The following is a 15280-nucleotide window of genomic DNA, read 5'->3' as shown; positions in this document are numbered from 1 at the left end:
TGGACAAGTGCATGGAGGATAGGACTGCTGGTCAATCAGCATGTGCCCATCTTGTCTTTGCCACTTGATACACCCTTGGAAGCTGTAGCCATCCATATTTTCTTGAGTCATGCCATCACTATTTGTTCTCTCTACCTGGCTCCTGAAGAGTTCTATGATCAGTGAGGCTTTGATGCCATCACTTAGCAGTTAGTATCCCTTTTTGATCTTGGGGTAATTTAATGGACATAATCCCCTCTGGGGAGGTGCAGATATTGATTTGAGGGGTTCTATAGATCATACGCTCTTGGATCACAACATTTCTCTCTTCAATACTGGTTCTTATTATTTATTTTCATGCACCTAGTCAGTCTTTTCTGCTATTGATTTCTAGCTGCTACCATTTCATTTTTCTCTTGGAGGGTTGACAGGTAACCCACTGGGCAGTGATCATTTTCCTATCATTTTGAGAGAGACTGGCTGAGGTCAATGCCACCTGACCTGTGTACTTTGGAAGTTGGACCAAGACAACTGTCCCTCTTTCACTGCACTTTCGGAACTTGATCCTGCCATTATCTGTAAGCCACCAACAGACAACTGTGTGGCAGCAGTGACTGACTGTATTGTTCAGGCACCTGCTCAGTGTATTTCAAAACCTTGACATGTTTTCCACAGTATCCTTGTCAATAATGGAATCCTGCCTGCCACCTGGTACGGAAGGCTCAAATACGGGTCTGGATATCTTTTGTAGGTATCCCATGCTTTTAAACTGCATTACTTTTCAGCAGGCCTGTGCATGTGCTCAGCAGGTCAGACATCAAAGCCAGAAGGAATCTTGGATTAGCATCTAGCATCTCTTCTACAATCAGTTGCAAAATCACATGAGACAAGATTTGAAAGGTTAGTGAATAGTATACTTCTATCCTCCTTTTGATCTTGCTTTCTGGTGGCCAGGGAGTTGCTGATGTTCAAAGCTGACATTCTTGGCCAAAGCTTTTCTCATGTATCTAGCACTTTTACTTCATCCCTCACCTTCTTAGCCATCAAGAGACAGGCAGAGCAATAACATCTTTCCTTTCAAGTTGATAATCTCTATGCCTATAATTGCCCCTTTTATGCTGGTGGAACTCAAGCCTTGATCTTCATCAATCTGGCAGTAAATCAGTTGGATCCTGATGATATTCACTTCTAGATGCTGTGCCATCTCTCTCCTGCCTCTTGCTATTCTTCTGGTTGTTTTTAACTGGATCTAGCAGGAGAATGATTTTCCTGTTGCTTGGTGCCATGTTATTGCCCTCACTTTTCTTCAACCTGGGAAGGATCCCAAAATTCCTTCAAACTATGGTTTAATTGCTTTGACAAGCTGTCTCTGTAAGATCATAAAGAGGATGGTGAATGCTCATTTTGTTTGGTTCCTTGAATCAAACAACCTCTTCTTGTCCACCCAGTGTGGGTTCTGATGACAGTGCTCTACCCTGGACCACCTTATTTGATTAGAAATATCAGTCAGCGAAGCCTTTCTCAAGCGACACCTTGTTTCTGTATTTTTTTAATTTTTACCTTGATAAAGCTTATTATACTACAAGGAGGTATGGAATCCTGTAAGATCTCCACTCGTATGGGTTGCATAGCCATTTGTCCATTTTTATTAAACATTTTTTAATGAACTGGTAATTTCAAGTCCTTCTGGGTTCGACACTTTCCCATTCTTTTCCACAGGAACTTGGAGTCCCTCAGGGCTGTGTCACACTTTTCATTACAAAGATTAATGCCATCAGTGAACATCTATACCTACAGTTGCAAATGGTCTTTAGATTGACAATTTCCACTTTTGGTGTCAATCATAGAGCATGAGGATTTTTGAACAGCAGTTATAGACTGTCTTCAACTGTTTACTAAAGTGGATCGCAGCAAACAGTTTTACCTTTTCTTACTCTAAAACCATTTGCATGCACTTCTGTTGTTAATGGGGTATTCACCCTGATCTCAAGCTTTGTCTCGGAGAAGTTATGCTTCCTATGGACCCTCAGACAAAGTTCTTGGTGCTTATCTTTTACCTTAAACTGATCTTCATTCCACACATCAAGCAGCTATGTGTCAAGTGTACAAGGGCACTGAACATCCTTCATGTCCTCTCTTCCACCTCTTAGGGAGTAGATTGATGTTCTATGCTAAAAATCTATTATGCCCTCATTCGATTGAAACTGGTCTGTGGCTCTGCCAAGACCTCGGATTTGAAAATGTTTGATCCTGTTCATTATCAGGGGCCTTCTGCACTTCTCTTCTACAGAGTTTGTACACTGAGTCTTATGAACCTCCTCTACACCTCTGCTGTTTGCAGCTCTCTTCACTGTATACTTCAAAACTTTAATCTTTAGCATAGCATCCCATCTGGGGTTGTGTTTTTCTTCCTCAGTAGGCCATGCTTTTTCAGAATACAGTCTGTCATTGTTCCTTTTGGCTATCATATCCATATGCAGTTGGAAGAATTGGATCTGTCCTTGGATAACACAACTGTATTACCATCCCTAAATGTGACCTTCGTTGAGTCATCTAAAGAAGGTGGATACTCCAAACTGGAAGTATTGTCTTTTATTTGCCAAACATCTTTTGAACCATCCTTCCATTTCCATTTATATAGATGGCTCAAAATCAGGTGACTCTGTGGGATTTGGCATAGTTTGTTGTGGTTTGGTGGTTGCACTTAGAATTTCCTCTACAGTTTCTGTGTTCACTGCCAAAATGTATGTCATTTCTGTTGCCCTGGATTGCATAGAAGCAATGCAATACACAAATTGTCCTACTTATACTGACTCGTTTAGCTATCTACTGGTCCTGGAATCACTTCACATTAGTTCTCACCCTATTCTTGTCGATATTCAAAACCGACTGGCCCATTTCTCTCTGTCATCTACTTCTATCCAGTTTTTCTGGATACCAGGCAACATTGGTATTAATATGAATGAGGTTGCTGACATTGCAGCTAAGTCTGTTTGCTCTGCTGCTATCAAGGCTTGACATGTCCCCATTTCTGTATTTAAGACTTGCCTCTGCACCACTTGGCAGTCAACTTGGAGTGAGCAGTGTGATAACAACCTTTTCTAGATCACATCTTCTATTGCTCCTTGGCCATTTTGCTTCTGTAAGGATCAAAAGGAGGGAGTTGTCCTGGTTAGGCTATGCATTGGTCACAGTTTTTTAATTCATTGTTTTCTTTTATCTGGAACTGATGCACCAGTGTGTGTGATCTGTGTGATGCTTAAGTCACAATAGCTGATGGCACCATTTCAGATAGACATACTTTTATATCATGGGTTCACCCTTGACATTGGACAGTGTCATTGGTGATGATGATACTGTACACTTCAGTTGTGTTTTTAAATTTTTAGGGGCCATTGGTCTTTTTAACTCTCTTTGAGTTTTTAATTCAAAAATTGGACTTTTTGTTTTAACATGATTTCATGTATTTTCATAATTTTACTTTTTCCACTGCATGTTTGGTGCAGATAGCTTGGTTGCTTTGCACCACAAATGTCAAACAACTGACTTTTGATAGAAGTCACAGGAAGACATGCAGGCTGTACCTCACTGAATATAAAGTAACAACAAAATATAAACTGTGTAATGAATTTCTGTGTATTTAACATTTTGAAGAGTATTACAGTAATGTTACTCTTCACATAAGTTAATTTTTTTTACAAATTTGTTTTTCACTTAATATTTTACTGTTTGTATTTCAAGTTATAACAGTGTTCACTTTTACAGTGAATTTTGATTGAAATATTTTGTAAAATCTTCTTTGTTATTTGTACAGTGTGATTCTCCCTTTAATATGTCAAAATCAGTTTACAATGTATATGTTCATAGTGAAATATGTGTGTAAATGTGCATTACATTGATACAGTTTTTCACATTAGGTTTTTTCTTGCTCTTTCATTCTGGTAGTTTCTTTTATTATGTGTCAATATTTATGTAGACTTTGCTATGTTAAAATGTGAACAACTTATTTCATGCAATGTGTATGTGCATTGTTCATCTGACAGATATATACTCTTTGTGCATCTTTCTGAAGTGTTATGAATAAACCTTTTTTAGGTTTCCTAGCTGCCATTGTATAATTTGGTTTGATTTTACCCCATTTTAGATAATTAGAAAAATGATAGAAATTCAGTAGGCATAACTATAAGCTTCTACAAAGTCTGAGAACAAACCTCTGATTATAAAACCAGTATTTTGTGAAATGTCAACTACTATTCATTAACTATGTATTTAGACATATATTAGTAAATGCTTAAATTTGTTTTTTGTTTTCTTGAACAGTATAAGTGTAGAGAAAATGCACATAAAAAATACAATTTCTAGTACTTACTGTGGTTATGAGACTTTGTGCTTGAGTGTCGCACATCCTGAACCTCATCGTGAGCCTCTTTTAACACCCTCCATTTGGAAGGTGTTTTAAATATCCATATTAGAAAAATTATGAACTTACTATATAGGGCATACAAGACATCTGTAGTTTATTTTCAGTGTCTAAACAAAACTTGTAAGACTTTTTAAAACTCTGATTTCTCTTCAGAGCAACAACTTTGTCGTCACATTTCAACAGTTTTGGTGAAAGTACAATTTTCTTCAAGCTGTTTACAAATGGATATAAGATTTACATCCACAAGAAACTTTGTGTTGGTTATAAGCTCTTATAAAAATAAAAGTAGATTGGATTAGATAAGAGGTTTCTGTAACAAAAGAGTTGGAGGAACCAAACTATTAGATGAACAAAATATATTTATCTCAGCAGATCAGAGAGGTAGGAGGCTTTTTTTATTATTATTATAACTTGTCAACATTTCCAGTTTGAGTTTCTAATTTGTTAACTATTGCATATGTTGTGTGGTAGGCATAATGAATGGAGCAATTACACAAGAGGAAGTACTATATGACACACAAAAAGTAGTATTTGGCTTTTTTCCTTTTAAATTAAGAAAACATGTAAAATAAAACTCTGAATTATAAACTACAGTTTGATGTCAATTTCTTTGACATAAATAATAGTAAAGCTATTTAATAAAATAACTAAAATGTCATGGCCTGTGATCTTTGGCCTGCTATCAGTGAAAAGGTTAATGACATTCTTTGAAACTGGATGTGAAAAGGTTGTATATTTGTGCTAATTCTCTTACTTAGATTAGCGTTACATGTCGCAGTAAGTGAACTGTAAGATTTGTACTTGCTTTATCTTGTTTCTTTGTTATTCTTTCTTGGAGTAAGGCCATACTGAATTTAAGGGGTTGTAAAAAAAACTTATTCAAGTCAGTATGAGATAGAGATTTATCTCCCTTGTATATGTATTTGGTAATGATTGTTCAAATTTATTAAATAGGGACTTTGGGATACTGCATTGTAAAGGAAGATGGTAATTACATTATTTTAGATATTGTCTCTGTTCTATGCCCACAGTGGCTTAGCAGTGAGAAGACTTATAATGATAAAAACTAGATCAAAATGGTGTTTCCTCCTTTTCATGGCCTTGCAGCTTGTGAGTATAACAACTTATGAAGTTAAACTTAAGAACTAGCTACAGGCAAAATTTGAATACCATTTGACAGAACATATTGTAAGCTATTTTGTCTATGTAGAATGAATAAAGTGGCATGATAATTAATTTACGGTTTTGTGTGAAAATGAAAGATCTAATTCATGTAGAGAAGAACAACAGAATATTGAGAAGTTAGGAAGTCTTAAGAAAAACCTTAGATATGGGGTTTGTAGTTTGTTTAGATGGTATTGTTTGTTCCTGAAAATGTTTTTTTTCCTATTAACTTGTATTTGTGTGAAAGCTACAGTAACTTTCTTCTAAAGAAGATCAGGTAAGCCTTACTAAGTTTAAATAATACAGTAAGGAATTGCAAAATATTTTGAAGGGTTAAATCTTTATTTATTGAATAACATTATTTACAAATGGTGCACATAAATAATGTAATTTATTTTATAAATTTCATTAAACATCAATTGATTTTGATCAGGATACTCCTAAGAAAAATATTACATAGCCTAACATGACACCACAGTAGTAGGTCAGGCAGTAGGTCACTGATAAATCGCATTGTATTAGTTACTATTTAGTAAGTTTGTCTTAAGTTTATTGTAATTTTGTTAAATATTTCCACTTAGAGAAGGATAAAAATTGAGGGTTATCAGTGAAAAGTGTCTTGTCTAGAAAAAAAAAAGTTTGAACTTTGATTATTATCAATTTCAGATATTTTCAGGTATTTTTCTTCCTTATGTGTTTCTTTTTTAATTTTCTTCCCATTCTAAAGTACAAGGTTATATTTACAAATACTTATCCCAGTATTGTTCTTTACATGATGGTCGCCCTGGCATGGCCAAGTGGTAAAGGCACTCAACTTGTAATCTTAATATCTCTGGTTCGAATTTCTGTCATATCAAACATGATCACCCTTTCATCCATGGAAGTGTTATAATGAGACTGTCAGTCCCACTATTTGTTGGTAAAAGAGTAGCTCAAGAGTTGGCCACTCTTACACTACTAAATTAGGGATGGCTAGTGCAAATAGCCCTCGTGTAGCTTTATGCGAAATTCAAACCAAACCAAAACATAATGTTCATTTACTCTAAATAACTATTTCAATAATCTTGTTTTTAGAAGATATTATGATACCAAAACAGGTTGGTTGGACAGTTATTACTAAATGTCTGCTTTCAAAATAAAATAAACCAGTAGCTAAACATTATTGGATAGAAAATGTTTATCCACATCATCATAATGAAGATAACTTTTGGGTAAATAGTAACATATGATCTCTCAAGAAATGGCTAGTGAAACTTTCCATAGTGGAAAACAAATTCTAATGTGAAGTTTACAAAACTTAGGAACAAGCCACAAACCTTGGATTTCTTTTTTAGGTTATTTTGACTATGTTTGCATTTGTGATTATCTTTGTATCTGTTGTAAGTGATTATCTTTGTATTGTATCTGTTGTAAACCTGCAGGAATATTTTCTTATGAGAAAACGTAAGGTAAGAATATTTAAGGTTAGTTAATATGGTGAGCCAGGAGTCCTCTAACAGTAAACTGTTCAGATAACAGAAAAGCTTGCATTAGTAAAATTATTATTACTCAAAGAAGTAAAAGAAACATATATATAATTATTAGATAGAAATTGACTTTGCTTATACTGGTCAGTGCTTTTACTGTTAATCAATATTTTATGCTTTTTTGTGTGTGTACCCTAACTGCAAGATGAGTAAGACACAAACGGATGTATAAAATATAACATTTTTGATCAATAAAAGTATATTCCCCACATATATTAACTAAGAAATTAGTTTTAATGTTTTAAAAAATAGACATTTCAAAACGAAATTTTATGAGGTTCATAAGCTGTAATTTGATACAAATATTAAATCAGAAAATGATTATTTTTTAATCACAAAGTAGAAAACATGCAACAAATTTCATGCAATTATGGTAAGTATTCTAAGTGGGATACAAAATACATAGGCAACATAATCTCAGCCTTGTTGTCCTGGTAGTCGTGTAAAGTCGTTGGTTCATTTTGAGGCATGATTAATAATTCAAAAGATTAAATGAATCTCATTTTTTTGTGTTAAAAAGATAAAGCAATTCACATTATTTAAGTATCAGTGTGTTAACTGTAACTTAGTTTCTTTTTTCTATTACTATTATTATCATTAGGAGACTGACATAACTGAAAAAGCTTTAGAAGCTTTAATGAAAAACAAAGTGAAAAGAGTGGTTATAGTTGGACGCAGAGGACCGCTTCAAGTAGCCTTTACTATCAAAGAGCTCCGAGAAATGATTAATTTACCTGGTTGTAGAGCAGTATTTGAGAAGAGTGATTTTAGCTCTCTTGCAGAGGTAGCATCAAGTAAGCTTGAGGTTAATAACTAAGTTTGTTAAATGTACTCAGAAGGAAGAAGAAAAAAAGTAATATTTTGTTTCTTTTAATGAGGGCAGATCTTAGTATTTATAAACTTTTTCAGGTTATTTCTATTTACTGGTGTTGTGTAGGAAATAAATCTTCCACAGTAGTCATGATGTTTTTCCCATTACAGAAAATACATTTTCAAATACACTATATATCTCAAAACACAAGTTAAATATTGGTCATTACCAGGGTCATTTTGATGGATACTTTGTTATTTAATCTACTATAATCTATACATTTATTAAAATCACAACCAGAAATATTAATTTGATAAACATTAATTATTTGAAACCAAACATTATTAAATTTACCAGATTATCATGTGCCTAGCATGTATTTATGGTATCTAGTATCAAATATAAACTAAATATTATTAACTTTACCAGATTATTATGTGCCTAGCATGTATTTATGGTATCTAGTATCAAATATAAACTAAATATTATTAACTTGACCAGATTATCATGTGCCTAGCATGTATTTATGATATCTAGTATCAAATATAAACTAAATATTATTAACTTTACCAGATTATCATGTGCCTAGCATGTATTTATGGTATCTAGTATCAAATATAAACTAAATATTATTAACTTTACCAGATTATCATGTGCCTAGCATGTATTTATGGTATCTAGTATCAAATATAAACTAAATATTATTAAATTTACCAGATTATCATGTGCCTAGCATGTATTTATGGTATCTAGTATCAAATATAAACTAAATATTATTAACTTTACCAGATTATCACGTGCCTAGCATGTATTTATGGTATCTAGTATCAAATATAAACTAAATATTATTAAATTTACCAGATTATCACGTGCCTAGCATGTATTTATGGTATCTAGTATCAAATATAAACTAAATATTATTAAATTTACCAGATTATCACGTGCCTAGCATGTATTTATGGTATCTAGTATCAAATATAAACTAAATATTATTAACTTTACCAGATTATCACATGCCTAGCATGTATTTATGGTATCTAGTATCAAATATAAACTAAATATTATTAACTTTACCAGATTATCATGTGCCTAGCATGTATTTATGGTATCTAGTATCAAATATAAACTAAATATTATTAAATTTACCAGATTATCATGTGCCTAGCATGTATTTATGGTATCTAGTATCAAATATAAACTAAATATTATTAACTTTACCAGATTATCACGTGCCTAGCATGTATTTATGGTATCTAGTATCAAATATAAACTAAATATTATTAAATTTACCAGATTATCACGTGCCTAGCATGTATTTATGGTATCTAGTATCAAATATAAACTAAATATTATTAAATTTACCAGATTATCACGTGCCTAGCATGTATTTATGGTATCTAGTATCAAATATAAACTAAATATTATTAACTTTACCAGATTATCACGTGCCTAGCATGTATTTATGGTATCTAGTATCAAATATAAACTAAATATTATTAACTTTACCAGATTATCACGTGCCTAGCATGTATTTATGGTATCTAGTATCAAATATAAACTAAATATTATTAACTTTACCAGATTATCATGTGCCTAGCATGTATTTATGGTATCTAGTATCAAATATAAACTAAATATTATTAACTTTACCAGATTATCATGTGCCTAGCATGTATTTATGGTATCTAGTATCAAATATAAACTAAATATTATTAACTTTACCAGATTATCATGTGCCTAGCATGTATTTATGGTATCTAGTATCAAATATAAACTAAATATTATTAACTTTACCAGATTATCATGTGCCTAGCATGTATTTATGGTATCTAGTATCAAATATAAACTAAATATTATTAACTTTACCAGATTATCACGTGCCTAGCATGTATTTATGGTATCTATTATCAAATATAAACTTTCTTCCAATTCTTTTGAAGCTTTTCCTCGGCCTCGAAAACGTTTAACAGAGCTAATGATTAAAACTGCATCGGTACAACCAACTGATGATAAGATCGCCCAATGTAAGGAAGTTACCAAAGAATGGATGTTAAAATTTTGCAGAAGTCCTCTTGAAATCCTTCCTGGTAGTGAAAGCAACAGCGTAGGAAAAATGGTCCTTGGAATTAACATGTTAGAGGTATTTACTAAATTGGTAGATTATTGAATCTAGCCTTATTTAATGGACACTAACTTATACTGCACCATAAAATCAGCATGTTTTAAGCTTTTAAAATTTTGTTGTTTTTGAAAACAAATTAGATAATACACTGTGAAATAAATAGAAATATTTGTGTGACCATAATTTTGTGTATTTTAAAACTTGTTATTTTGCATGTGACTGAACATAAAAATGTTGCTGTTTGTACTTGGTACTTGGTATAAGAACAGCACAATGTATGTGGATATTATTCTATTTGTTCTTACTATGGCATGATTCCCAACTAAAATAAGTTACATTTGGTTACAGCAGGTTCCAAACTTTCAAATGGTGTATGCAGTATCTCCAAGAGGCAATTATTTGTTTCATTATATTGTTATTATTTTGTACATAGTTAATATCAATAAAATTTTGTTGGTAGAAAGAAACATTTCCAAGATGCAAAAAAGATTTAAAAAATTAACTAAACACTTTTTCTTAATTATCCTGAATGCATTTTTTATCATTTTTTGTTTAGGTTAAATGATAAATACCTTATTAACCTGAAATTACTGAGTGTGTGTGTGTGTGACACCATTCACTACTATTGGTGTCAACACTTATCATATTAAGTAATATTTCTCTTGTTATTTTTAAGGGAGTAATGTAATATTTTTTTATATAAAAATATAAGAAATTCCAGCAGTATTTGGGAGAAATAACAGCAATATTAAAAGTATTTTCCTTAATATACATTTAAATAAAAATATTTAATCCAAGGACCTTGTATCAAGAAATTCATGAATATATCGGTAACTTGGTGTATAAATAGTTCAAAAAATATACTTAAAAATCCAGTGTGGTCCACATATACCCACTACAAGTAATCTTAAAGTTAATAAGGATTAGTATCTTTTTTTTGTCATTGAAAAGAATAGTACATTCAAATACTACTGACAAAATAAGTATGCATAATTAACTTTATTTGTGTAGATACATCTGCATAAAGATTAGAAAAAAATTTTAGTGTTAACCAAAAGCAAAGTAGTATATTTTTTGTGTGGCAGGACAAGGAATTAAAATTTACAGTAATTGCCTCTTGGAGATGTTGTACATATAATTTGAAAGTTTTGAACCTGCTGTAAACAAATATAGCTTACTTTAGTCAGGAGCTATGAAATCTTTAGGGCTTGATAGATGGGTTTGTCTCAACAAGAGCTTAAAAGGACATTTTGATGGTATCTACAGCAGCCATACAGGTTGAAAGCTGAACATCTGGCAACCTTACTCATGTAGGGAAGAATGATAATTAATAATGTCATGCCAAAGACTATAAAAGTTCCAGTTGGCATCAGTGGGACTTCAGACTATCTGTAGGAGATCCATTGGACTTTATTCTGAAAAACGGGTGTAACTGTGTTCAAAGAACTCGGCTCACACTGTAGGCCTGTTGGATACTGTTGTTAACTGTGGAACTTCTAAAGATGCTTTACCTTGTCAAAATGTGCATTTTTTGTTTGATTTGGAAAGTGTAAGATGTAATTTTCATATCTCATTGTACACTACATCCTATTTAAGTTTAACTCAAATTTGAAAAATTGTGGATTTTTGGTTTTCCAATTCTGGTTAAGGAAAAGATCCTGTATTAATACAAACATTTTATGAAATCCATTTTGCATCACATCTATATATGCATATTGTTGAAGGGTAATTTATTAAAAAATTTTTACGTGATTTGTTAGAAATATTATTATGGTGTGTTTGTTTTTGAATTTTTCAAAACTACGTGAGGGCTATCTGCACTAGCCTTTCATAATTTAGCAGTGTAAGACTAGAGAGAAGGCAGACAGTCATCATCACTCTTGGGCTACCCTTTTACCAAAGAATAGTGGAATTAACCATCACATTATAACTTCCCCCTGGCTGAAAGGGCATGTTTAATTGGTTATTCAAGGCTCATATTATGATTTAAGTTAACTAATTTTAACTCATTACTTAAACGTGTTTCTGTTGATGACTGACTGTCATAAAAAAATTCTATTTGTAATATGTTTGGTTTTCCTTGTAGGGTACTGGAGTGAATGTTAAAGCTGTACTGACTGATGAAAAAGAGAATATAGAATGTGGCCTGGTAAGATGTAGCCATAGTATTATGTTTTGTTATGTGTGAATTTTCTGTGTTTTGAAAGATTCACTTCTAAATGTGAATTGATGATTTTAACAAATAATTAAATGATATAAAAAAAGTCAGAAAAATCTGTTTTATTTCTATGAAAAAGCAAACCATGTTTTGATCCCATAGTAAGAAGTGATTTTCTGCTCACTGTTATAGTAGCAGTAACAAACAGTAACATTTCAACTTATAGTGGGTTGTCATCTATAAATGATTCTCTACAATGAATCAAATGGTTTTTATGTTGGTAAACTAAATACTTCTTACTATAAAACTGCTTTTTATGTCACATTTCTAACTATTTGTAAGTTAAAACAATTATTTATAAGAACATTCTTCAAAACACTTCTTTTAACAGAAAAATGAAAGCAGAACATTTAAATGTATAGAAAGGAAATGATCTTTCGACTGTGTGAAATATATACAGGTTTTTGACAAGCTAATGTGGAATTGCTAGTTCATTGTTGTAATCTTGTGTAACAGGTACCTATGCAGGAAATTCAACACAAAGTTTTTGCTAGAAACTGGATATATTTGGATGCATGTGTATGTGTGAGAAAGAAGAATTATTTTGATATAACAAAGAAAACTGTGCTCAGCACAATGTCATCTTCCTATCTTTGATAAGTAATTACATTTGATATAATTAAGCCAAAAACAACGTACCAAACTTAGAAGGAAGACAAATAGCCTGGGCTACAAGCATTATTGTGAGAATGATAAAATATGTATCTGTTGGAATAAAAGTCCCACATAGTGATTGATGGGTTTGAACTGCATCAGACTTAACTGGTAGTTGTAAACTTTACACATGAAATCAGAATTTAAACATGAACTCTCATGTTGAAAATCACTTTTGTGAGCAGTCATGGAAAGGTAACACGTTTTATTTATTACTTTAGATAGAAATAACTTAATGAAATCTCAACCTGCTAGGTCAATACTACTACTGCTGCTGTTACTATTATAAGAAACATAATAAGTTGAACTTGCTCTTAACTTCTAATATAATACATCTTTTTCCTATGAATAAATATTGTTAAAGCAATAGACATTTAGTCTGTCTTGTTTTTGTTCATCAAAGCTAAGTTTGAGTCAGTTTTAGCGTAAAAATTAATTTTAAGTCATATGTTTGTGATAATTCGTGTTTTATCCTATTTATTTGTTTCAAGCAACACATCCAATCAATTCAAATAAAGTTACTGAAATTATTTATGTAATGTTTATAAGACCTAAGAATTTCCTCCTTAAAAAAACAAAGTCAGTAATAACAGAAAGTGGCCTAATATCCTGAGCGACAAAAGTTCTAAGGTTTGCACTGTGAAACAACTGAACATCTGTGGGTGCATCACAAAAGTAAGTTTCATTAATAATATAAATTCAAAGACAGACATTTTTTATATGGACATCGTTGAACAGGATGCCTTCCTTCTTGTCAGTAGCTCAAAATGACTGTAGCTGTAGTTGAATCTTAAAGATCTCTGACCTGTCCATTTAGCTTATGTGTTGCTTAAAGCCATTCAGGTTGAAACTACCAGTACCAGTTCTTTCAAAAGAATACAAATTGTAAAGATGTCAAATTAAAATGAATGTAAATGAAAAGGTTAGTGAGATAGGTTGAGTTTGTAGTAGAGCTTTGAATTTCAGAATTGGTTTGAGTTTGTGTGTGATACCACAAAATACACCTTCACTCTTTAATTCCGTGATTGATGAAATAGTTTTAACTTTATCTTGAATAAACCTAAGATTAAGTAGTTTTTAGAAAAAAAATGACATTTAGTTTTGATTTTTTCTATTATATGTAATAAAACATTTGTTATTTAATGTAGTTATTTGCACTCAGACCCTGAATAGTTCACAGGTAATATGATTTTCGTTTTGAACATACAAATACTGTTTTTTATCTTACAGTTTCACATATCATTTGCATAATCTATAGAACCTCCTAAATAAATATCAAATTTTTTAAGAGTAAATGTTTATATTTTTTTTTCGTTTTCTCTACTATATCATTAACTCTAGGTATTATCATCAATCTACAGTGTATTGAAATGATTAAAGTTAATAAATTGAAATATGTATGAACCTTATAAATGTTTCAGGAATATTATTTTATTTTTTTCATATGCATAATTTTACAACTTTATCTTTTCACTTATAGTTTATTTTTAATTTTCCTTTCCAGTTGTCTTTTATTCTTGATGCAGGTATATTCCTGCCAACATGATTCCGTGACATTCTATAATTATTATAGGACAAAGGTTGTCTACAAATTCTCTTGCTAATGCTTGAACACGTGAATGACACTGTCCTGATTAAACATTCCACAAGTCGAACTATATCAAGTTAAATGTATACAATCATAAAATTTTCAAATGTACATTTATTAACACAAATAATACATACCTAATTGAAATATAAACTTGTTTCCTAAATGCAATCTAACTCTTTTGGAAACTAATACATACGAGGCAAGAAAAACTTGCCATGCACTAGGCATACCTCAAGAGAAAAGTCAAAGCTGTGTTTGACCTCAAGCTTAGAAATATTAGGATGTAAATCCCATATCAAGAAATTCTTAAATTTTCTAGATGCTAAAGAAAGGCAGATGGAACTTTAACCTTTATGCCAGTAATGTTTATTGTAGTCTCACACTATCATGTGTAATATCTTGTAAAGTTTAGACTCATAACCATGAGCAGATCACGTGACAGCAAGAACCTAGTTTTAATTACTGTTTTAAATGTTTCTTTTTCAAATAAAGGAATGAAACTTAGACAGTATTAAACTTTAAGTTCTAACATACTTGATAAGAGTAATTTCATTAACAAAACATTCATATTAAAATTGTTTAATTTTATTTTGAATGCTATATGGTAAAATGCACAGAAGATATTAAAAAATGGTATTGTTGATTTTGGGCCAATAAGAGTGACGTCCATCCCTTTACAACACTTTGATAGGGTGCTGCTAGCTGGCAGTACTCTTTCTGACTGGTCATTTAAAATTATGGGCATCGGCAGACAGTCTTAGTAACAAGTAAAACTGCTTATCCTGTTGTTGT

General features: G+C 31.8%; 1 protein-coding gene across 1 annotated transcript in view; it reads left to right on the top strand.

Annotated features, from left to right (window-relative positions):
* dare (NADPH:adrenodoxin oxidoreductase, mitochondrial) overlaps positions 1-15280 on the top strand; it is a 42798-nt gene that overhangs the window by 19800 nt on the left and 7718 nt on the right. The window contains 3 exon segments of the mRNA XM_076453397.1: positions 7694-7886; positions 9844-10043; positions 12112-12174. Coding sequence (XP_076309512.1) covers positions 7694-7886; positions 9844-10043; positions 12112-12174 — 456 coding nt within the window.

The sequence above is a fragment of the Tachypleus tridentatus genome, chromosome 9, assembly GCF_004210375.1.
Source record: "Tachypleus tridentatus isolate NWPU-2018 chromosome 9, ASM421037v1, whole genome shotgun sequence".
NCBI classification, from domain to species: domain Eukaryota; kingdom Metazoa; phylum Arthropoda; class Merostomata; order Xiphosura; family Limulidae; genus Tachypleus; species Tachypleus tridentatus.
This window is presented reverse-complemented; position numbering and strand designations above follow the sequence as displayed.